The sequence below is a fragment of the Peromyscus californicus genome, unplaced genomic scaffold (assembly GCF_007827085.1).
Source record: "Peromyscus californicus insignis strain IS unplaced genomic scaffold, ASM782708v3 Scaffold_4__1_contigs__length_199733344, whole genome shotgun sequence".
Classification (NCBI taxonomy): Eukaryota; Metazoa; Chordata; class Mammalia; order Rodentia; family Cricetidae; genus Peromyscus; species Peromyscus californicus.
Genome location: NW_026294562.1, coordinates 67,584,846 through 67,607,011, shown reverse-complemented (window position 1 = coordinate 67,607,011; position 22,166 = coordinate 67,584,846). Strand labels below are relative to the sequence as shown.

The following is a 22,166-nucleotide window of genomic DNA, read 5'->3' as shown; positions in this document are numbered from 1 at the left end:
TGCTTCATGCTGAAGGAGCAAGTGCAGGTTTAAAGGCTGTTCTCCTTGGTCATTTCCCAGAGTCTCCTAATTAGGACTTCTCTCCCTCCTGCTCGTTCCCCACACTGACCACTCTTGACAGGCACCCTGACCCATGCACAAAGATAGGTGGGCTGTGGCGGTGATAATAGAAAGGCCCCACACAAACAGTTAGTCTTGCAAATTCTAATGAAATGTATATTAATATAAAGCCATGTGATTTTCATTTACTTAAGTTATAAGTTAGGCACTGTGAACTTGATTTTTCAGTGTTAAACTGTGGTGTGTTTTTTTTTTTCCCCACCTCACAAATAGTTTTCATTCAGCTGTGGTGGCATATACTTATACTCTCAACACTTCGGAGGTAGAGGCAGGAAGATCAAGAGTTTAAGGTCATCCTTGGCTAGTGTGAGTTCAGGATAGGCCAAGCAACATAAAACTCTGTCTCAAAACAACAAACATGTATCAAACACACACACACACACACACACACACACACACACACACACACACACGCACGCACACACACGCACACGCACACATACACACACATATGCACACACATGCACACACACATATATGCACACATACACACACTAAAACACACACACACACACACACACACACACACATTTGTTTACTGGCCTTGGGGAAATTAAAGCACTTGTCTTGAAAGCAAAAGGACCTGAGTTTCATTCCCCAGAACCCACAATAAATTAAAAAAAAAAAAAAAAAAAGATGGGCATGATAGCATATGCTTGTAATCCCACAGCTAGGAAGCAGAGGAAGGCTCCCTGGGGCTCACAGGCAGCCAGCCTAACCTACTTGGCAGCTTCTAGGTCAGTGAGAGACCCTGTCTCAAAACCCGTGTGGACAGCACCTGAGGAAGGACACTGAAGTTAATCTCTGGTCTACGCGTGCAGGCAGACACATGTACCTGCGCACACACAAATACACACACAGATGTGCACACATATACACAAAATATTTTCCAATGTCAATATGAAAAGTAGAGACATTTGCCTAAGACCTTTCTAAAAATACACTAAAATGAAACTGAAAATTGATGTTTCCCACAGAAAAACAGCTTAGTTTAGAACATGTCTTGTGCCTAGAAGCTGCTGCATTACATAACAGAAGCTGATGTGTGGGAGGGAACCACGGACTTCGGTGCATCGACAGACTGACTGACATCTTCTGATTGAATGCACCAAGCACGTGTGAAGCAGCTTACTAACACACTCTTGTTCTCTTTGCAGGAGCAATATGAATTCTGCTACAAAGTGGTACAAGACTTTATCGATATCTTTTCTGATTATGCTAATTTCAAATGAAGATTCCTGCCTTAAAATAGTTTTTAATTTAATGGTCAGTATATTTTGTAAAAAAAAATAATAATAATGTTAATTTATTTCCTAGTGGACATTAATATCCTTCCTAATTCCTTTGTATATATTTTGTTATGTTCTAAAGGCTACCTGCTGTAAGGTTATTAAATCTTAAATGCCCTTTTTAAAAGTTGGAATAATGTGTTAAGGTCAAATACTATCCAGGAAGATATATATTTCTGCTAATATCAGTCAGTATCTTAATTCTGTTAGATTCACATCATGTGATGTCACGTCATGCATCTGTAAATGTAGCTCTTAATATGTCAAATGTGTCTGTGAAAGACGCTAACCATGAAGCCCCTTGTGGAGAAAACAGTTGAGGACTCAGAGTCAGGACACATTTACTCTTTCTAGCAGCTGTCATGCCCACCCAGGGCATCAGGGTGCGGCAAACAGTATACACAGGGGCTTCGGTCAAGTCCTGGGTCTCAGCCCTGTGGTTCACCTTTACATTTGAAAGATCAGAAAAGGAGCCAGGCATGGCAGTGCATACCTGTGTTTCTAGCACTTTAGGGGCTGAAGCATGAGGACTGCCTTCAGGTTCAGTCCAGCGTGGGCTACAGTAAGACTGTCTCAAAAAATACGTTAAAAAAAAAAAATTAGAGATCTCGCAACCTGAATCTAGGTCTCAGACCCACAAGGGCAGATGGTGACTTTCCAGGGAATTTTTAAAGGCATTGATTTGTGAAAGGCTGTGCCCCTGCCACTGCAGACTTGATGAAAAGAGGTGCTGGTCCCAGGTCATCTATTCTCACAGGCCTCCAGTATCCCCCACTAGCCATCAGAGCTGTTCCTGGGGAACCACTTACTGTCCGTCTGCCTGTGTGCCTGGTTCAGAATCCAGCCAACTCAATCCAATGGCCCTCCCACTGGCCCAGCTGCCTGTACTGATCTTAGTTGAGTCTACAGGCTCAATGCAAAACTACTTCCTTCCCTTCCTCATTGAAACGAAACGTCTGACACACACACACACACACACACACACACACACACACACACACACACACACACACGTAGAAACAGTAGGATGACCACAAAGCTATTGCACTGTAATCCTTCTGACAGGCATTTTGGTATATCAGATTTTCTTTGTAAAAAGTTAAGATGGTTTGTAAGCAAAGAAATCTTAAAATCTAGATTTGTACAGTTTTTTAAACATCCCACTACTTGGTGTTTAAAAGAAAAAAATGAGAGTGAGAAAAAGCCTAATTTGAAGTCTAACTTACCTTTGAGTGGAAATGCTGCTGAAGCCTCTGAACCCAGGAGGCAGTGACTGTCACACTGCCAGAGAGGAGTACGTTAGGGGAAGGATGGCATGGGGAGAGGGTGAATGTAGTAACACTGACTTCAATATGATCTTCCTATGGCATTTAGGTACCTAGCAAATGAGCACAAAGTTTAAAAAAAGAAAAAAAAAAGACATCTGGTCTAGCTCACTGAAGGCTTTGAACATACAGTTTGGGTATTTTTTAAAGAGATATGAAAATATAAAGGCCTTATTTGCCATCTCCATGGAGGACTGATCATGTCCGCCTATTGCACTGTGTGTCCTTGTTTGTTTATAGTGTGTCTGGGGACAACCCCAGGGTCGGTCACTGCCTCCTACAGGTGAACAAGTCACCAAGCTTCTCTCACATCTTACAGCCCTGAGTTCCATCCAGAGGCACAAGATGGTGCCCAGCATGCAGGGTGAAAGAAGACAGTGGCTTCTGTCTTCACCACGGACTGCACCCAGGGCTGGCTCTCTGCGCTGAGCGGGACCTCCCCTTCTCTAAGCAGGAGTGGAGCACAGGCAGAAGACGCAAGAGCGAGGAGCTTTCCTTGGCCAGTGGTTTCATTTGTCACCATGTTAAACCTCAAGCCCAATCCCTTTCTTTGACTGAAGCAGGACAAAGGGAAGCTTCCACTCTGCACCCCAAGCCCACCGGGATGAAGGTGACCTCACACTGGCCCCACACCAAAGTTCAGCCATGCGCCTTGGCACTCCAGCTTAGTTGCTCCGAATCCCAGGCATCTCTTGTATCAAGAAATGCCTTTAGGGTACACCTTTTCAGGACGTCTAGAAAAATATTCTATTTGTGTGTTTTTCCTCACCTTGGGGCTGCCCAAGGTTCCCCTGCAGGAGCTCCACTTGTTTCTAAACAGAAGCTGCCCTCCTGTGGGCACATTTGGGGCAGCACTTGTCTTTCTTTGGAAGGGCCAATCCCTCCAGTCTCTTGGCTAATGCCACAGCCAAATTCAGCTTCCCTAAGACACACAGAGCCTTGGTATACAAGGGGCATCCCAAGTCAAGTCTCAGCATTTTCTGTGTACCTGGCATGTCCTTCTTTCTTCAAAGGTCCAGTATACGCCAGTGAACAGCCCGGCACTGACAATGACCTTCTCATTTCTCTGTTGCATGCAGTTGTGTTCAAATGCCAAATAGCAATCAGAGCTGAGTGTTCTGATCAGGTGCGTTCCTTGGTCACTGTGTGACTTGCTTTACTCTCTCCATGTGCTAGATGAATGAGGAATGCACACCTGTGTTTTCCAAGGTATTTTTTATGTGTTTTTAAACTTTTTAAAATGAGCCTGATACCTGTGTTTCAGCATTTGGAGATATGGCCATGTTGTTGGGTTTTTTCATGTGTATTTACTGATATATTTTCGTTTGTAACCAAGCCATGTTTAATTTATGTGCAATCTTTGTATGTATGCGTCATGGTTCCAACTCTCACATTTTCTTTGATTACATTTACCATTTGATCTTGCTCTGATTATAATGCCAGTGAATGTCACTGAATTCTTGGGACATGCGAACTGCAAGATCGAGAACATCCTGATGCAAGAATAAACCTCTGACCGCCAAGCTACAGCCGTGCTGCTTTCTTCACATTTCTGAACTTCATTCTCCTGCCTGAAGTCCAAGTCCTTTTAGACAAGGCATGCCTTGAGGGCTGGGAGTGTAGCTCCATGGTCAAGTCCATACTTAGCATATGTGAAGCCCCAGCACCAAAGACATGCATTCAGCGTACAATGACAATTTAGTCTTATTTTTAAATAAATGTGTGTGTGTGTGTGTGTGTGTGTGTGTGTGTGTGTGTGTGTGTGTATGCAGGTACATGAGTACAAAGGCACATGTATTTTAGCACAGTAACAGAAAAGTAACTAATACAGCAACTGGTACCTTGAACACATACTTTGGCTGTGACAGACCTAACTATGTTAATTAGGGGAGGATTGGGGCTGGAAAAACCATTGAGTGCTCAGAGCTTAGGGAGCTGTTCTGTGGGAACTTGGATGATAACGCTAAGAGGTATGAACAATGGAGGCCGGGCTTGCCAAGTTTCAGAGGGAAGCAAAGACTATCTGGGCTGTTTGGATACTCTGAATTAAGATGTGGGTTCTGGTCATCTGGGACTGAAGAATAAGCTATGATTGACAACAGTCCAGCACCATCAAATGAAACCTTTACTGGGACAATTGATGCTGGCTGGCTGGGACTGAGAAATTAGCCGTGATTAAGAGATCAGAATCACTGAGGTGGAATCTTCTAGTATTCCTGGCCTACAGTTTCCCTGTTTGGGACATTGTGTGGAACCTAGCACTGAGACTTCAGTGTTCCAAATCTTCCTACCTTCTCCAGGGGGAAACCCCCAAGACACAGCTTGGAGGTATAGGTCCTCTGAAAATGATCCTAATTAGCTTGACTCCAAGCACTTGCCAACGGCTAAAGGAGCTACAAGTAGTATTCTATTCAGTTAATCCTCCTGACTGACCTGAGCTGGAACGCTGAGAACATCATTCTATAGTCCAGAAAACTGTCTGTTAGAGGGAGAAAGACTTGCCCTAAGCCACAATGCAATGAGCAGGCAAGCCGGATTACACACTATTAAACTAAATCGGTTTTAGTCAAGGGACTGAAAATTGCATTTGGGAGGCTGATTCTCACCAGGTGCCTGGCTTCTGCTGCCAACCAAAGACCTGCCCCAACCTTGGACAGTGGCTGGAATGCAGAGGCCTGGAAATTTTTCTGGAGCTAAGCTCAGCATTCCAAGGAATACTGATGAAGTACAGGTGTGTGCCAAGTTCCAGGCAGGGAAAACAGTACTTGGTTGGGGCAGGAGCAAATGACAGCAAAACAGTCACACAGGCTCTAAAAGGCCAAAAAGTGGTGTCCCTTGGGAATCTCCCATCATGGTTTCTACTGGGAAACTGACATTGCTAGAGACGACTTAGAGACTGTAGCTAAACACTTGGGGAAGAGGAGGATATTTGCTTCCAACTACACAATTAACCATGAAAACTGGTATTTCTCAGAGGCTCCACCAAGGTAAATGGAGGATGTGTTCCATTTGGGCTAGGCTGGCTGGCTAGCAAGCCCCAGGGATTCACCTGACCCCACATCCCGATGATGGGGCTACTGACCTATGTCACCATGCCCAGCTCTTATGTAGGTGCTGCTAATCTGCTCTTGCCTTCTTGCCTGCACAGCCGGTGCTTTGTCATTCCCCAAGTCCCGAATGAGCTTCTCTAATCCAGCATCTGTAGCCCTAAGGACAACCTTTTAAGCTCTTGAAATACCACTTACCTCAATGAGAAAATGTGCTGACATAGCTCAGGCAGGATTTCTGACAACTGAGCAGGTTTTTCATTCATCACCATGTTCTGTTCAACCAGCATGCAGTTGACTGAAATTTCCCACATACATACAATGTTTCTAATTACACATGAGGACAAGTCAATGTTCCTGTTACTTAAAAAATTTTGACTTGGGGCTGGAGAGATGGCTCAGTGGCTAAGACCACTGGCTGCTCTTCCAGAGGTGCTAAGTTCAACTCCCAGCAACCACATGGTGGCTCACAACCATCTATAGTGGGACCTGATGCCCTCTTCTGGCATAAAGGCATGCATGCAGGTAGAGCACTCATATACATAAAATAAATAAAGAAAGAAAGATCTTGACTTTAAGATTCAAGTCAATGAAGGGCACTTTCATGCCTCACACCATCTAAAATGGGCTCTTTCTTCCCATACCTTCCGCTCTGCGCAATTCCCTTTACCAGCTCAACTGTCATCTGTCCTGTGAAGTCTCAATTGTCTGCTTAGGAATAACCTGTTGCCATTCCTTATGATTACAGAAATCCCGTGGCAGATAAAATGGCAGAAGTAACCCTCAGACTCCTCCAAATTATGAAATCCCTGCTTTCACTCAGTATCTTACAACTGTATATTCAGATGCATGTCAGACAGAGGATAAAGAAGTGAGCAGGTTAGAGCATTGGCTGACCAGGGCCTCTCTGTCCAGCCTGCCATCATCACCCCATTTGGCAAAGGAGGCCCAGTGGACAGCACTGGGCAGATACCTGGAATGATGTGCTACTGCTGGAAAGCACAGAAAGAGGACTAGGGGACAGGGTGGAAAGTACAAAAGTTGGATATAACATGCATAGTGGAGATACATAAGTTACGACTATGGTCTGAAATGGAATCTAGGATTAAAGTGAGACTTAGGAGATACTCATCTCATACCAAATGCCAGAGTGGCTGTGGGTGAAAGCCTCACGCTGCCAGGCAAGAAGTCAGAAAAAGCACATGATAAAAACAGAAGCTAGGGTGGGAGCTAGAGTGGCATACTATCCAACAGCAACAGTTCCATAGGCAAGGCAGCCAACTTGTTCAGTATAGATGCCTAACGAAAAGCACAAGTAGGCTGGAGAGATGGCTCAGCAGTTAAGAGCACTGACTGTTCTTCCAGAAGACTCAGGTTCTAGTTCCAGCACCCATACACCAGCTAACAACTGTCTCTAACTCCAAGATCTGACACCCTCACACAGACATACATGCAGGTAAAATACCAATGCAAATGAAAATAAAAGTAAATAAATAAAAAATTTAAAAAAAGAAAAGCACATGCACCAAGAACTCTCTAACAGAACAACCTGTGCCCCTGAAGGTGGGCTCACCAGACATCCATGTTGTCATAGCTGTTTCTATTAAAGGTCAAAGACCTAAAGAATCAGGCCGACTCGTACAAATGAGCAGTGATCAGTCTACAAACCAAATGCTCTGTTGTACAGTTATCCAGTTATCCCGTGTAAGCTCCTCTGATCTAACTACACAACTAATGTCTACTGAGAATCAGGTCAGTGGAGGGACACAGGATTGTCCCTTCTGCCTTTGCCAATGACAAAGGACACAAGCAGATGAGAAGATGCTGTAGCAGTAGCACAGAGAGACCACAGGAGGCAATATACTTCAGAACTTTATTGTACAGGACAGAGGGCCACACTTCTGCCTGCCCACCCCCAAACTTTTAAATTGTTATTGCTCTGAGATTGCTAGTGACCCCCCTCATGATCTCCATTGGAGTTTGAAGAGAGTATAACCACGAAAGCTCAAAGCTTCCTTCCTTAAACATGGGCAGTATTATTTACAGTTTACCTTTACACTGGAGATAAAAATCACACTGGAAATTATCACTAAGCTAAATTTACGTTTCCTTCTTAAATGTCTACCCTACATATTTTTACTATTCTGGTGACTTCTTGTCCTTAATTTCTTGGTGTACACAATGTCTTCATCCTGTTTGAGAAGAAAAACACAACTCCTAAATAATGTGAAGGAATAATTTTTGTGAGCAGCTCAACTCTACAGACCCCCAGTCCTTACTAGGTGTCATTCAGGTCTTCCAGTCTAAAAATTAACTTTGAGGGGCTGGAGAGATGGCTAAATGGCTACAGGCACTTTCTGCTCTTGCAGAGGATATGAGTTCAATTCCCAGCAACCATCCAGGGGATCAGATGCACTCTTTTGACTGACCACTGCAGGCAGACACATGGTACACATACATACAGGCAAAACACTCACCACAAATTAAGAAAAACAAAACAAAAAACTACAAGTGTTTTTAAAAAATAAATAAAAATTAACTTTAAAGTTGGAAATTAGTTTTACAGTGCTTACCTTGAAGTTGTTTCCTCCTAAACATTTTCTTACTTAGCTTTTTAAACTTAGACTCTGTGCTCTTTCACAAGTTTCTAATATGTTACACAGTTCACTAGTTAGAAAGCATCATTCAGAAAAACTGAATCTGAAGGTGACCTAGATGAAAACTTAAATGTCCTAAAGATAACTTCCCACAGACAGAGGATAGTCACTGTGTCCTGAGTTCTCCTATGTGGCTGCAAGAGCATAGTGAGTCTTCTAAGGCAGTGGGGAGATCTACTAAATGGAGATCCAATCTACAGAAAGCAGATGACAATGGCCTCTCAGAGCAAATGACCAGAAGTCCTGGTACTGATAAACACAAGGCTCACCCAATGCAACTTAGGAAAAGTCAAGGGTGATTCTGGGCATACTTTAGAAGCAGTTTTTTGGGTGATCATGAACAGTAAGAAAAAGAGAGATAGAAAACAGGAACTCTAGAAGTATGAGGCTTAGTGTGGATGGGAAGATCTTGGTATGTGAATGCTGTTGAATTCTAGAGGACAATAACAGGGAGCTGCTAACATGGGTCGACGACGACTGTACACATGATGATAGAAAGGTACACACATCAGGTGAGAGGCTTGCTCCTCTCTGAAAGAACAGTTAGTGCTCTTAACTATTAAGCCAATTCACCAGCCCCTATTCATTCATTTTAAAGGAAGTCTTTTGAGGTGCAGGCCATCTTTAGTTTAGTTAAGTGTGGCCGACCTAGAGAGGCTGAAGATGTCATCTATAACCATGATAAGCAGCATCACAAGCATCAGAAGCATCAGAAAGTGACATTAGATGAATGTATAGCTCTTCTAGAATGAAACCTTCAGTAAGGTGAATTCACTACTCAAAGTGGAATTACTAAAGCACACAAGAAAGTAGGTGGTTTGGATGATGGCTTCTCCCACTAGCACAGCTGGGAGCTGCTGGCATGTTCTGATTTGCCTTTGCAGCCTGGGCATAAATATTAGAACATCCCTGCTTTTGAAGAGTGTAAAACAAAAGGCCTCACCTTCTTTGGAACTTCTGTATCTTTCTTAGTGCCCCGAGTTACTCTTGGCTTAGGTTCAGTGTCCGAAGTGGCTCCAGTTTTTCTGGATCTCAAACATCTGACATCTGAATCTCCAGAGACTCCTTTCTTTTTCTGAGTCTTTATCAAGATCTCTGCCTCCGTCTCACTTGGTTTCTCCTCTGCTGCATGAGTCTGGGGAAGCTCCCTCTGACCTCTAGACCTCAAGCACGTTCTTTTCCCACTGACTTTGTCCCTAGCAGTAGACTTCTTGGCTCCATCATCTGTGCTCTGCAGCTCTGTCTCCTGGGAGGTCTCCATGGTCTTCTCATTTTTCTTGATCCCAACCGTCTCTGCAGATGCACTAACCTCAGGTCTTGGTTGTTTTCCATTGGTTTTCTTTCGGTTTCTGGAGGGCAGAGCCATTTTCTAAGGAAATGAGAAGATAACCACAAAATTAGTTAAATCTCAAGATCCATTAGGAAAAAAAGAAAAAAGTAAAACTTAAAAAAAAGGACCACAAATTTTATGATTCATTTACTAAGAATCATCTAAGATAGTCAAGACAATGCCTTGGCTACTTTGTTCCTATGGAAAAACAACCATCATTGATAAGTTATAAATTCAGGATGTCAATCATACCCAAATACTCCAGTTTATACTACTGAAGAATGCCCACTGTACAGGCAGCAAATGAGTCCCTGGTCCTTTAAAGATCACCAAAGAACAAGGGCCTGCAATCTTTGAGGGGTGCCATGGTGACCTTCCTGCTCCATTCCTTTACAAGGATATATGAACCTTAGCACCTGTGTTCTTACTAGAATACTGGTACAGACACAAAACTACACTACCCATCTGTTCTCTGAGTAATTCTTCGAACTAAAGATACATGCAATTCATTCACTCCCTGGGAACTACTACAGCCACTTCTCATTAGCTCTCTTCCAGACAGGAAAACTCTAAGGGGTTAGTCTATTCCTTATACAAATCCATAAAGGACTACAGACCAGAGCTATTAATGGTGGCAAACAGAAACCATAAGGAACTGAATCTTTATTTTGAGTAAACCTTGTAATGCACAAATAACTGCAGCAAAATGGGCCTGACCCTCTCTGACAAGCACCCACCATGTCCATCCCCATCACCTGATCTGGAGGGGCTTCCTTTTCTTCTGTTTTCATGATGTTGCTAATCTCCTCTTCCACTGGTTCAATTTTGCTTGACATGATTCTCAGGTGTTTCATCTTCACGGGCTCAGGTGACACTTGCCTCTTGCTGGGAGCAGTCCTCTGTGTCTTAGCTACAGGTTTCTCATCTGTTGCTTCCTGCTTTGGAGTCACAGAGCGCAGCCCCCTGGTTCTTGAAACACTTCCATCTCTTGCAGACTTTCTCTTGGGGGGCAGGAGAGTGTTGCTTTTGCTTTGTGATTCTTCAGGGTCTCTGGTATCCACCAACATTTTCATGGTTTCCACAGTGTCCTCTTTAGAGGCCCTTAGCACTCTCCTGCATGTTCTCAGAGGTTTTATGGAGTCTGGCATTTGCTGTAGAGTGCTCTTACTGGTGTCAGGTCTTAGTTCCTCAGTGTGCTCTGATATTTCAGTTATTTCTTTGGAGTCACCCAAGACTTCAAGAGGTTGGACCCTGCCCTTAGGCGCCCTTAGCTGCCTCCTGCTGCCAGTTACATTGGCAACTGTTTCTAATTTCTGCTTTACAGGCTCCTTTGAAGCTTGGGTGTCTTTGTCATCAATTTCAGGGACCTTGCAGGATCGTGTAGTTTGCCTTGATTTTGGCACTGTCTTCCTCACTACTGAAGGCTCTTCATCCACCTCTACTTTCCCTCGTCTTGTCCTGGGACGTCTTGGTGAGGTCTGGAGGCTGTCTACTTGCTCTGGTTGTAGAGCAGTAGAGGGCATCTGTGGGAGTCTTTTATCACTTGCTGATTCCTCAGTGGGACCTGGGATTTTGACTGGTGTTTTAGGACCAGCCAGTTCTAGGGGTTGTGCCTTTTCCCTGGGTACCCTCCGTGACCTCTTGCTGACAGGCACACTTGCTGCTGGGTCAGTCTTCCGCTTTGTAGACTCCTTAAGCTCTTCAACATTTCCACTATCACTCATGGGCTCTTTGAGTGTGCTCCTGGTTTCCCTGCCTGGTGGCTTTCTCTGTGCTATGGGCTCTTCTTTCACACCTACTTTGCACAGTCGTATTCTGAGCTGCCTCTTTGAGGCTGCTGAGGTTTCCTTTTCTTCTGGTTGTGGAGATTCACAAGACATTCTTGTAGCTGTTTCCTCTTGGATGCTGGGCAGCTCCTCTAAGGGTTGGGTCTTCTCCTTGTGTGTCCTTGGTTGGCTTCTCTTGCCAGTTAAGCTTCCAGCTGGGTCTTGTTTCTGCATTGAAGATTCCTTAAACTCTTTGTCACCTATTCTGTCACCCACAGGCTCTTGGTGTGTGTTTCTAGTTTCCCGTAACACTCTTGTAGACTTTCTTTGTGCTACAGGCTCTTTGGTCACACCCACTCTCCTGAGTCTTCTTCCTGGCTGTGTCTTTGAAGTTGTGTCCATGGGCTCTGGAGATTTGCTGGACATCTTTGTGGCTTTGTCAACAGTCACTGAGTCCACTGCTGAACTTGGAGGCTGGTAGAGCTCTTGGAAGCTAGGCAGATCCTCTAGGGCCTGTGCCTTTTCTGCCTGTGCAATTCGTTGCCTCTTGCTGCTGGGTACACTGACTGCTGTGTCCAATTTCCGCTTTACAGCTTGCTTCCTTGTTCTAATGCCTTTATCTTCACCTTCTGCTACTCTAGATATGTCCATGATTTCCCCTGACATTTGTGGAAGCATTCTGTCTCCTGATTGTTCACTTTTCACACGAGCTTTCATCAGTCTAGTTCTGGGCTGTCTCTGTGAGGTTACTGAAGTGTCTACTGGCTCTGGTGATGGTAACCTGTGGGGCATTTTTGTGAGCTTATCACCTGCCACTGAATCCTTATCATGTCCTGGTGTTTGGAAGAGCTCCTGGAGACGAAATAGGTCTTCTGGGGATTGGGACCTTTTCTTACATGCCCCTCGCTGCCTCTTAGTGCGAGTTACACTTACTGCTGGGTCCAATGTCTGAGTCACAGATTGCTTCAAATCTATGGTTCCTCTGCCATCATGTTCTGAAAGTCTGGGTTCATGCATGACTTTCTGTGATGAACATCTTGGCTTATTCAGTGGAGAAAGCTTTTCTCTCACACCCACCTTATCAAGACCTGTCTTGGACAGTCTCTTTGTGCTTACTGGGGTTCTGATTGATTCTGGTTGTGGACATTCCAAAGATACCTTTGTAGTTTCCCCAACAGTCACTGGGTCACTGACACCAACTGGAGTTTGGAAGAGTTCTTGGAAGCCATCCAGGTCTTCTAGGGGTTGAGCCCTGATCTTGGGTGTCCGTGACCTTCTCTTACTCCCTGAATTCTCTGTGAAATCCAGTTTCTGCTTTGGAGTTTCCATAAGGGCTGTGGTATCGCTCTCTTCCAGCACTGGTGCTGTGGGTGTGTGTGTGGCTCTGCCTGGAGACTTTGTTCGTTTCCCAAGTGTGGAAGGCTCTTCTCTCACACCCACCGTATCAAGACCTGTCTTGGACAGTCTCTTTGTGCTTGCTGGGGTTCTGACTGGTTCTGGTTGTGGACATTCTAAAGATACCTTTGTAGTTTCCCCAATAGTCACTGGGTCACTGGCACCAACTGGAGTTTGGAAGAGTTCTTGGAAGCCATCCAGGTCTTCTAGGGGTTGAGCCCTGATCTTGGGTGTCCGTGACCTTCTCTTACTCCCTGAATTCTCTGTGAAATCCAGTTTCTGCTTTGGAGTTTCCATAAGGGCTGTGGTGTCGCTCTCTTCCAGCACTGGTGCTGTGGGTGTGCGTGTGGCTCTGCCTGGAGACTTTGTTCGTTTCCCAAGTGTGAAAGGCTCTTCTCTCACACCCACCTTATCAAGACCTGTCTTGGACAGTCTCTTTGTGCTTGCTGGGGTTCTGACTGGTTCTGGTTGTGGACATTCCAAAGATACCTTTGTAGTTTCCCCAACAGTCACTGGGTCACTGGCACCAACTGGAGTTTGGAAGAGTTCTTGGAAGCCATCCAGGTCTTCTAGGGGTTGAGCCCTGATCTTGGGTGTCCGTGACCTTCTCTTACTCCCTGAATTCTCTGTGAAATCCAGTTTCTGCTTTGGAGTTTCCATAAGGGCTGTGGTGTCGCTCTCTTCCAGCACTGGTGCTGTGGGTGTGCGTGTGGCTCTGCCTGGAGACTTTGTTCGTTTCCCAAGTGTGGAAGGCTCTTCTCTCACACCCACCGTATCAAGACCTGTCTTGGACAGTCTCCTTTTGTTTGCTGGGGTTCTGATATGTTCTGGTTCTGAAGACTCCAAAGACATTTTCATAGTTTCACGAACAGTCATTGAGTCTTTGTGACTAGCTGGTGTTTGGAAGAGCTCCTGGAGACCAGATAAGTCTTCTGGGGACTGAGACCTTTCCTTATGTGCCCCTCGCTGCTTTTTGCTGCCAGTTACACTTACGGATGGGCCCTGTGTCTGAGTTCTGGATTCCTTCAGATCCTTGTTCCCTCTGCCATCATCTTCTGGAAGTCTGGGTACGTGCACAATCTCCCCTGTAGCTCGCCCCGGCACATTCAGTGAGGAGATCTCTTCTCTCACACCCCCTTTCCCAAGACTTGTCTTGGCTAGTCTCTTTGAGGTTTGTGGGGTTCTAATAAGTCCTGGTTGTGGAGATTTCAAGGGTACACTTGTTATTTTGTTATCAATTAATGGATCAGTGCTGTGGCCTGGTGTTTGGAAGACTTCTTGGAAGCCACTAAGGTCTCCCAGGGGTAGGGCTTTTTCCTTAGGTGCTCTTCGCTGTCCTGTAAGCCCAGTTACATCTGCTGCACTCTCTAGTCTATCCTTTGGAGTCTTCTTCATAATTGCTTGTATCCCAGTATCCTGCTGCACTGGTGCTGTGGGGGCTTTGCCTAATGACTGCTTCCAGAGTGCTGAAAGTTCTGTCATATCCATTTTCCTGAGACTTATCTTGGCCACACTCTTCCTACTAGTTTGGCTTCGAACTGGTCCTGAATGTGGAGGTTTGCTGGGCATTTTTAAGGTTTCACCAACAGGGAGTGAGTCTTTAGTATGGCCTGGTGTTTGGAAGAGCTGTTGGAAGCCACTGAGGTCTTCCAGGCATGGTGTCTTATCCTTAGATGCACGTCGCAGCCTCTTGCTGCTAGGCACACTAGCTGCTGGATCCAGTTTCCGCTTTGCAGATTGCTTCGATGTTCTAACAACAGTGTTACCATCGGGTACCTGGAGTGTGTCTATGGCTTTTTCTATTTGCAGGTGTTTCTCTGACTCTGAAAGTTCTTCTTTCACTTCTGTTTTACTGATACTTGCCCTGGACTGTCTCTTTATGCTTTTTAGGGTTATGACAGGTTCTGGTGGTGGATAATTAAAGGACATTTTTTTGGTTTTCCCAACAACCAACGGGCCATTGCCATGGTCTGGTGTTTGGAAGAGCTCCTGGCAATCAGTTAGGTCTTCTAGAGATTGGCCTTCTTCCTTAGGTGTTCTAAGCTGTTTCTTAGGCCCAGTTAAATTTCCTACAGGCTCCAGATTCTGATTTGAAGTTTCCATCATTGCTTTTATCCCTTTTTCCTGCTGTACTGGTGCTGTGGGTGTGCGTGAGGCTCTGCCTGGTGACTTCGTTCGTTTCCCAAGTGTGGAAGGCTCTTCCCTCACATCCACTTTCCTGAGACCTGTCTTGGACAGTCTCTTTGTGCTTGCTGGGGTTCTGACCGGTTCTGAATGTAGAGATTCCAAAGATACCTTTGTAGTTTCCCCAATAGTCACTGGGTCACTGGCACCAACTGGAGTTTGGAAGAGTTCTTGGAAGCCATCCAGGTCTTCTAGGGGTTGAGCCCTGATCTTGGGTGTCCGTGACCTTCTCTTACTCCCTGAATTCTCTGTGAAATCCAGTTTCTGCTTTGGAGTTTCCATAAGGGCTGTGGTGTCGCTCTCTTCCAGCACTGGTGCTGTGGGTGTGCGTGTGGCTCTGCCTGGTGACTTTGTTCGTTTCCCAAGTGTTAAAGGCTCTTCTCTCAAATCCACTTTCCTGAGACCTGTCTTGGACAGTCTCTTTGTGCTTGCTGGGGTACTGACTGGTTCTGGTTGTGGACATTCCAAAGATACCTTTGTAGTTTCCCCAACAGTCATTGGGTCACTGGCACCAACTGGAGTTTGGAAGAGTTCTTGGAAGTCATCTAGGTCTTCAAGGGGTTGAATCCTGATTTTAGGTGTCTGTGACCTTCTCTTATGTCCTGTTGAATTCTCTGTGAAAACCAGTTTCTGCTTTGGAGTTTCCATAAGGGCTGTGGTATCGCTCTCTTCCAGCACTGGTGCTGTGGGTGTGCGTGTGGCTCTGCCTGGAGACTTTGTTCGTTTCCCAAGTGTGAAAGGCTCTTCTCTCACACCCACCTTATCAAGACCTGTCTTGGACAGTCTCTTTGTGCTTGTTGGGGTTCTGACTGGTTCTGGTTGTGGACATTCCAAAGACACCTTTGTAGTTTCCCCAACAGTCACTGGGTCACTGGCACCAACTGGAGTTTGGAAGAGTTCTTGGAAGCCATCCAGGTCTTCTAGGGGTTGAGCCCTGATCTTGGGTGTCCGTGACCTTCTCTTACTCCCTGAATTCTCTGTGAAATCCAGTTTCTGCTTTGGAGTTTCCATAAGGGCTGTGGTGTCGCTCTCTTCCAGCACTGGTGCTGTGGGTGTGCGTGTGGCTCTGCCTGGTGACTTTGTTCGTTTCCCAAGTGTTAAAGGCTCTTCTCTCAAATCCACTTTCCTGAGACTTGTCTTGGACAGTCTCTTTGTGCTTGCTGGGGTACTGACTGGTTCTGGTTGTGGACATTCCAAAGATACCTTTGTAGTTTCCCCAACAGTCATTGGGTCACTGGCACCAACTGGAGTTTGGAAGAGTTCTTGGAAGTCATCTAGGTCTTCAAGGGGTTGAATCCTGATTTTAGGTGTCTGTGACCTTCTCTTATGTCCTGTTGAATTCTCTGTGAAAACCAGTTTCTGCTTTGGAGTTTCCATAAGGGCTGTGGTATCGCTCTCTTCCAGCACTGGTGCTGTGGGTGTGCGTGTGGCTCTGCCTGGAGACTTTGTTCGTTTCCCAAGTGTGAAAGGCTCTTCTCTCACACCCACCTTATCAAGACCTGTCTTGGACAGTCTCTTTGTGCTTGCTGGGGTTCTGACTGGTTCTGGTTGTGGACATTCCAAAGACACCTTTGTAGTTTCCCCAACAGTCACTGGGTCACTGGCACCAACTGGAGTTTGGAAGAGTTCTTGGAAGCCATCCAGGTCTTCTAGGGGTTGAGCCCTGATCTTGGGTGTCCGTGACCTTCTCTTACTCCCTGAATTCTCTGTGAAATCCAGTTTCTGCTTTGGAGTTTCCATAAGGGCTGTGGTATCGCTCTCTTCCAGCACTGGTGCTGTGGGTGTGCGTGTGGCTCTGCCTGGAGACTTTGTTCGTTTCTCAAGTGTGAAAGGCTCTTCTCTCACACCCACCTTATCAAGACCTGTCTTGGACAGTTTCCTTTTGCTTGCTGGGTTTCCGACCAGTTCTGGAAATGGAGATTTGTTGGGCATTTTTGTGATTTTGTCACCAGGGACTGGTGATAGAAAGAGTTCCTGGAAACCAGTCAGGTCTTCCAGGCTCTGAGCCTTTCCCTTAGCTTTTCCTACTGGCCTCTTGGTACTAGATACAGTTACATCCAGCATTTGATTTTCAGGTTCCTTTAAAGCTTTGATGGTCCCATGCTCAAGTTCTGGAACTTTGGAAGTATGCCTGGTTCCTCCTGACATATGTATAAACGTCTTTAGTGAAGACTGTTCTTCTTCTTTCATGTCTACTTTCTTCCCAGATGTGCTGGGCCGTGTTTTTGTGCTTGTTTTGGTCTTCTCTGTTGTAGGTTGTGGGGATTTGCAAAGGACTTTGGTTTTATCATCACCTATCGGTTTGTCTCTGCAGTTTGGTGTCTCGAAGGGCTCCTTGAGACTAGCTGGGCCTTCTAGAGGTTGGGTCTTTTTATCAGGAGTCCTTGACCACCGCTTCACTTTGGCTGCATATACTAGCTCCACTTTCTGCTTTTTAGCTCTTTGATCATCACATATTGGTGTGTTTTGCATGTGCATGGATTCCTCTGGTTCTTCTGTGGTTCCTTTTTCTTGATTAAGTAGTTCCTCAGCACAGGCTGCTGTTTGGGTGATCATCTGACTTCTTATTATGTCTTTTGTTGGCTTCTGCTCCCTGGCACTTGATCTCATAGCTGATGTTTTTTCTGGATCTTCTTTTAATTCAACATTTTCCTTGAATCTTTGTGAAGAGTTTTCACTGTTCTGCACCTGTCGGTCCACTTCTTGTCCTTGCAGTGATGTCTTCCTTAAGTGTCTGCCTTTGATGCCCTCGGCAAGGTCTGCTTCTGTGTTTTCATGTATACTTTCTACAAGTGTATGTCTGAGCTCTCTAGACCTTCTTAACTTGCTCACACTGGATACTGTCTTCAGAGGCTCTGTCACAGAGCCCGAAGTCTTCTTTTCAAGTTGAGTAATGTTAGGGACATTCTTAGGAGTTTGCACTGTGTTTTCACTTTTGATGCTCCTCCGTCTTAAGATAGGACTTGCAGAATATTTATCAGATGGCTCCTTTGCTGCATCCCGAGTACTGGATAGCACATTTTCTCCTATAGGAAACAAAATATATATACAATAAACACATCATTTTCATCATCTAAGGTCAACTTAGTATTTTATCTTTAGGAAGTGTATAAGAACCAATAATATAGTTTCTTATATAACAAGCTACTAGATGATCTCAAGTCTGTCCTATAATGTTAGTTGACGATAGAGAAGGGCCATTGTGAAGTGTCCTTAACAAGCATCTTCTAAAGGCTGCCATGACATGTGACATGGACCTGAAGACAAGCAATTTTTCTTCTGAAACATCAGACACATTTATTGTCTTGATTCACTAATGAAGTAACAGGTTCTATTGTGTATGTTTAGAACTCTATATGTAATCAATGATGACCTTCTAATCCTCTTGCCTCCACCTACCAAGTATTGGAATTACAGGTATCACACCAAATTTTTGCAACACTAGAGACTGAACCCAGATTGTCCTGCATGCCAGGCAGGCATTCCACAATTGAGTTGCACCTCTATCCTTGCAATAACTCTTAATTTGTGTAATTTATATATGACAGGCCAAATGTACTGTTTGTGCTTCCACCCTCTTATAACAAAGAAGTTAAAAGCATACAGACATCATTTAAACTTATTAACTGAGTCAATAATTCTTCCTTCCCTGCTAGGTCAATGACTAATGTTAGTAAAACTACAGTCTGCTTGAAAACAGAACAGAGAAGGTGGAAATGGCATTTCACCAGGGAAAGCTATTATGGAGAAGGAATACAGTATTGCCCATAAAGAAAAAAACCATCTTCAAGTTCCCATTCTAAAGTACAGCAGTGGAAACAGACAAATAAACCAACCTAAAGTCTCTGAGGTGATAGGCAGAGGTTTGTCTCCTGAATTAGTGACTTGAAACTGTTTTTCAGGTAAATTCTCTGAATTGGAAAGAATGGAGCCCACGTCATTCATCTGCTGCTGCTTCTCTTTCACTGGAGTCTTGAACATTTCAGTTAGTCCTGATAAAGGGAAATATTGGAAACATGGTTTACATTATCCCATTCCTCACACAGGACAAGCTAGATGACAGAGCAGCTCTCAGATTCCAGGTATACATCATCTCATTAAAATGGTGATTTTTGTTAACATGCTCATTTAAAAGGGGCGAGAGGAGGGGGGCAGATGAGAAGACAAAATATATCCAGCTTCTTTAACTTTCTCCTATGGGAAAGGAAATCAAGTGATTTAGTTGACCACTGTAGTCTTCTAAACTAGTTCCCAAAAATAAGCCCTGACAGGGGGACAAAAGCTGGGCACAGGTACCTCTTCTCAGGGAATATCCAATAGGAGGAATCAATGACCTAAGGGCTTTGTTCTGTGCTCAAGAAATCCTAGGTTTCTCAGGATCTAAATCCTAGGTACAAATAATGTATGCCCATACATTAGAATATTGACAGTTTTCAGTGCTATCAAGAACACGCATGTAGGCACATACACTTTAATCTAAGTGCCATTCCCATTCACTTTAAAACCAAAAGGCAGTAGTGACATAACTCTATATGGAAGATTAAGCTTCCTGAAAAGCTCATGTCATGTGCCATGCTCCTGTCTTGAGGCCACCACAGAATAAGAAGTTGAGCTGGCACTCACCACAGAATGGGTCTGAGAACCTCTGAAGTGCCCATCCACACTAGTCTGTTCAGCAAGTCTCCTTCTTCCATAGCCTTCTGGGCTTTACTTGAAATATGTGAAAGGGTTGACTTTCTACTGTTTTAAAATGGAAGCTGGCAAGCCAGGCATGGTAGCCCTAAGAAGGTAGGAGCAGGCAGATCTCTGCAGGTTTGAAACTAGCCTGGATAGTTAAGACTCTGTCTCAAGAAACAAAGAAAAGGGGGTGGGGGCTGCCTACACCAAGGGATAAGATTTGTCTGACTCTAAGAATGGGTCTAGGAGGAAGGAACATTAATGACAATCCACTGTCTCAGGCACTGTGTACTTAAAATCTTATTTATCTTTGAGTTTTTGAAATATAATATATTTATTCACCACACACTCATAATTTATAATCACACACATACCCTTATCTACCTTTTGTTTTTGTCTTTTATTTTTATAAAGATAAATGAATTGATCCAAATACAGTTCTTTGAGAGGCTATTCACAAACATACACTGAGGTGTTTGGTCATTTTCTATTCCTAATCTGTAAGAAATAAAAATAAGATTCTACCTACTCAGTGCAAATCTTAATTCTCTTCCAAACTCTACAACTAGAAACTATCACATATTGAGGAACATGAAACAAATATGCTTTCTTGAGAGTAAGTCTAAGCAGCCAGCCACACTTTGACTGATATTCAAAATAGAGTGGAAACCATTCAATTATCAAAGGTTCAAAAGAACTCTTTTATATGATTCCCTCTCAGCAAGCAGTTAAACTCTCTAGAAAGAAAGTGAATCTTGAAGAAGCATTAATATTGCTTTAAACCAACTGATTCCCTGGATCAGCCATCAGTGCAACTCCTCCAAAGTTAGTACTAGAGCCCTTTACTCTCACACCACAAAGCACCTTTCCATTTTCTGTACACACGCAGCTCACCAGAGGATACACGCTTGAAATTTCTATCCCTGATTCCTATAGGACAGATTCCCCAAATTGTCAGAGACCTGTTCTCTACTTTCAACCAATTTCATCTTTGAATATTATGATGCAAGAAACTGGCTCAATTGCTTATTCTGTAGTCACACTCATTGCCAATGAGCTCCCAGCTGGGGTTCTAAAGTGGTTGCAAGGGGTGGGGTGGGGTGGGGTGGAGGTAACAAACACCAAGAAAGTCACAAACAGAAGGACCAAGAAGGTTGTGACTACAGGCATTCAGGCTGCATTACCTGACAGATCTTCATTGAAGTCCATTTTTCGGTTTAACATCAAGTTGTTCAGCATTTTGTAGGGCCGAGCAGGCATGCTTACTTTTTCAATCTGAGCTCTCCCTACTACAATGGTACAGGGAGAGTTTGCATGGCCTGTGCTAAATTGATTGTGAAGGTTGCTTGTAGGTTTCTGTAGACAAAAGCCAAGACAGACAAAATATCACAGCTTGAACAATGTATGCTCGTGGCAATCGAGAACAAAAGCAATGCATGGCTGGAGCGCTGTACCTTTGGAGTAGTGGGTCGTCTTTGTCTTTTGCTCGTCTGCTTTTGAGGAACATGTTTTACAACTTTTGTCTGTGTTTGTTTTGTGCCGAGTTTTACGACATCTGCCCATGATTTTGCAACTGTCAAAAGGAAAAGACAGTGAAACTTTTCAAAACTCAGCATAAGAAAATTGAGCTTGAAATATTTTGCCCAGGACAACACTAACCAATCAGGTTGGCTTCAGAAGCACCACTCCTTCTTTTGGAGCAAATCATCTGTAAAATGTCATGCTGACTTCGGCTGATGGATGCTCTCTTGGCAGGCAGGTTGCCACTCTTCCTGACTGCTTTCTTGGGAGTGTCTGTCTGATGTAAGGATTTGCTGTCACTGGAAGCAGGAGAGCTCCTGCCTGATCTGCGTCTTAGATCATTTGCCTTTGGTGGAGATATTCCAGGAGACTCTTGTTTACCTGGTGACTGAGGCCGTTCCTGATAAGGCAGAGTTGTTTATGAGAAATCTGACCAAAGAGGTAACATCTCTGTAGTGTCTATTAAAAACCTTTATAATAAACCATGTAGCTTTTAAATTCTGCCTTTCAAGAATAAGAAAGGGTCAGTTGTCCCATTCATTTCAGCAGAAGGGGGCATATGCATCAGTAGAGTCTGAACTGAGCAATTTCTTATGGAAAGAAATGGGGACATTGCTTAGTGAAACAAGGCACTCTGATTTCATCCCAGCCAACATCAGCTCTGAGGTCTGCATGGAGGTGGCTGCTCACTTCTGAGAGATGGGATAGGAAGGGGTTAGACAGGACTACCAGTCCTTTTGGTACTAACAGAATAAAGCTGTCCAGAGCCTTTTTAGGAACTCGAGCTATGAAGTTACACCAAGGAAAAGCAACAAAATAGTGACAGAGGGTCAAAAGTCTAAGGAGCTGAATGTG

At 44.4% G+C, this 22,166-nt stretch overlaps 2 protein-coding genes across 3 annotated transcripts in view; one reads left to right on the top strand and one right to left on the bottom strand.

Moving 5' to 3' along the window:
* Positions 1-4,261, top strand: part of Ptpre (protein tyrosine phosphatase receptor type E) — a 151,497-nt gene extending 147,236 nt beyond the window's left edge. The window contains exon 21 of the mRNA XM_052762233.1: positions 1,278-4,261. Coding sequence (XP_052618193.1) covers positions 1,278-1,352 — 75 coding nt within the window. The 3' untranslated portion in view covers positions 1,353-4,261. The remainder of the gene's footprint in view (positions 1-1,277) is intronic.
* A 3,397-nt stretch (positions 4,262-7,658) lies between these two features.
* Positions 7,659-22,166, bottom strand: part of Mki67 (marker of proliferation Ki-67) — a 29,305-nt gene continuing 14,797 nt past the window's right edge. For both annotated transcript variants that reach the window (XM_052713041.1, XM_052713042.1), the window contains exons 8-14: positions 21,450-21,711; positions 21,245-21,363; positions 20,975-21,146; positions 18,950-19,105; positions 10,524-18,139; positions 9,382-9,807; positions 7,659-7,973 (exon numbers count right to left, since the gene is read on the bottom strand). In XM_052713041.1, coding sequence (XP_052569001.1) covers positions 7,908-7,973; positions 9,382-9,807; positions 10,524-18,139; positions 18,950-19,105; positions 20,975-21,146; positions 21,245-21,363; positions 21,450-21,711 — 8,817 coding nt within the window. In that variant the 3' untranslated portion in view covers positions 7,659-7,907. The remainder of the gene's footprint in view (positions 7,974-9,381; positions 9,808-10,523; positions 18,140-18,949; positions 19,106-20,974; positions 21,147-21,244; positions 21,364-21,449; positions 21,712-22,166) is intronic.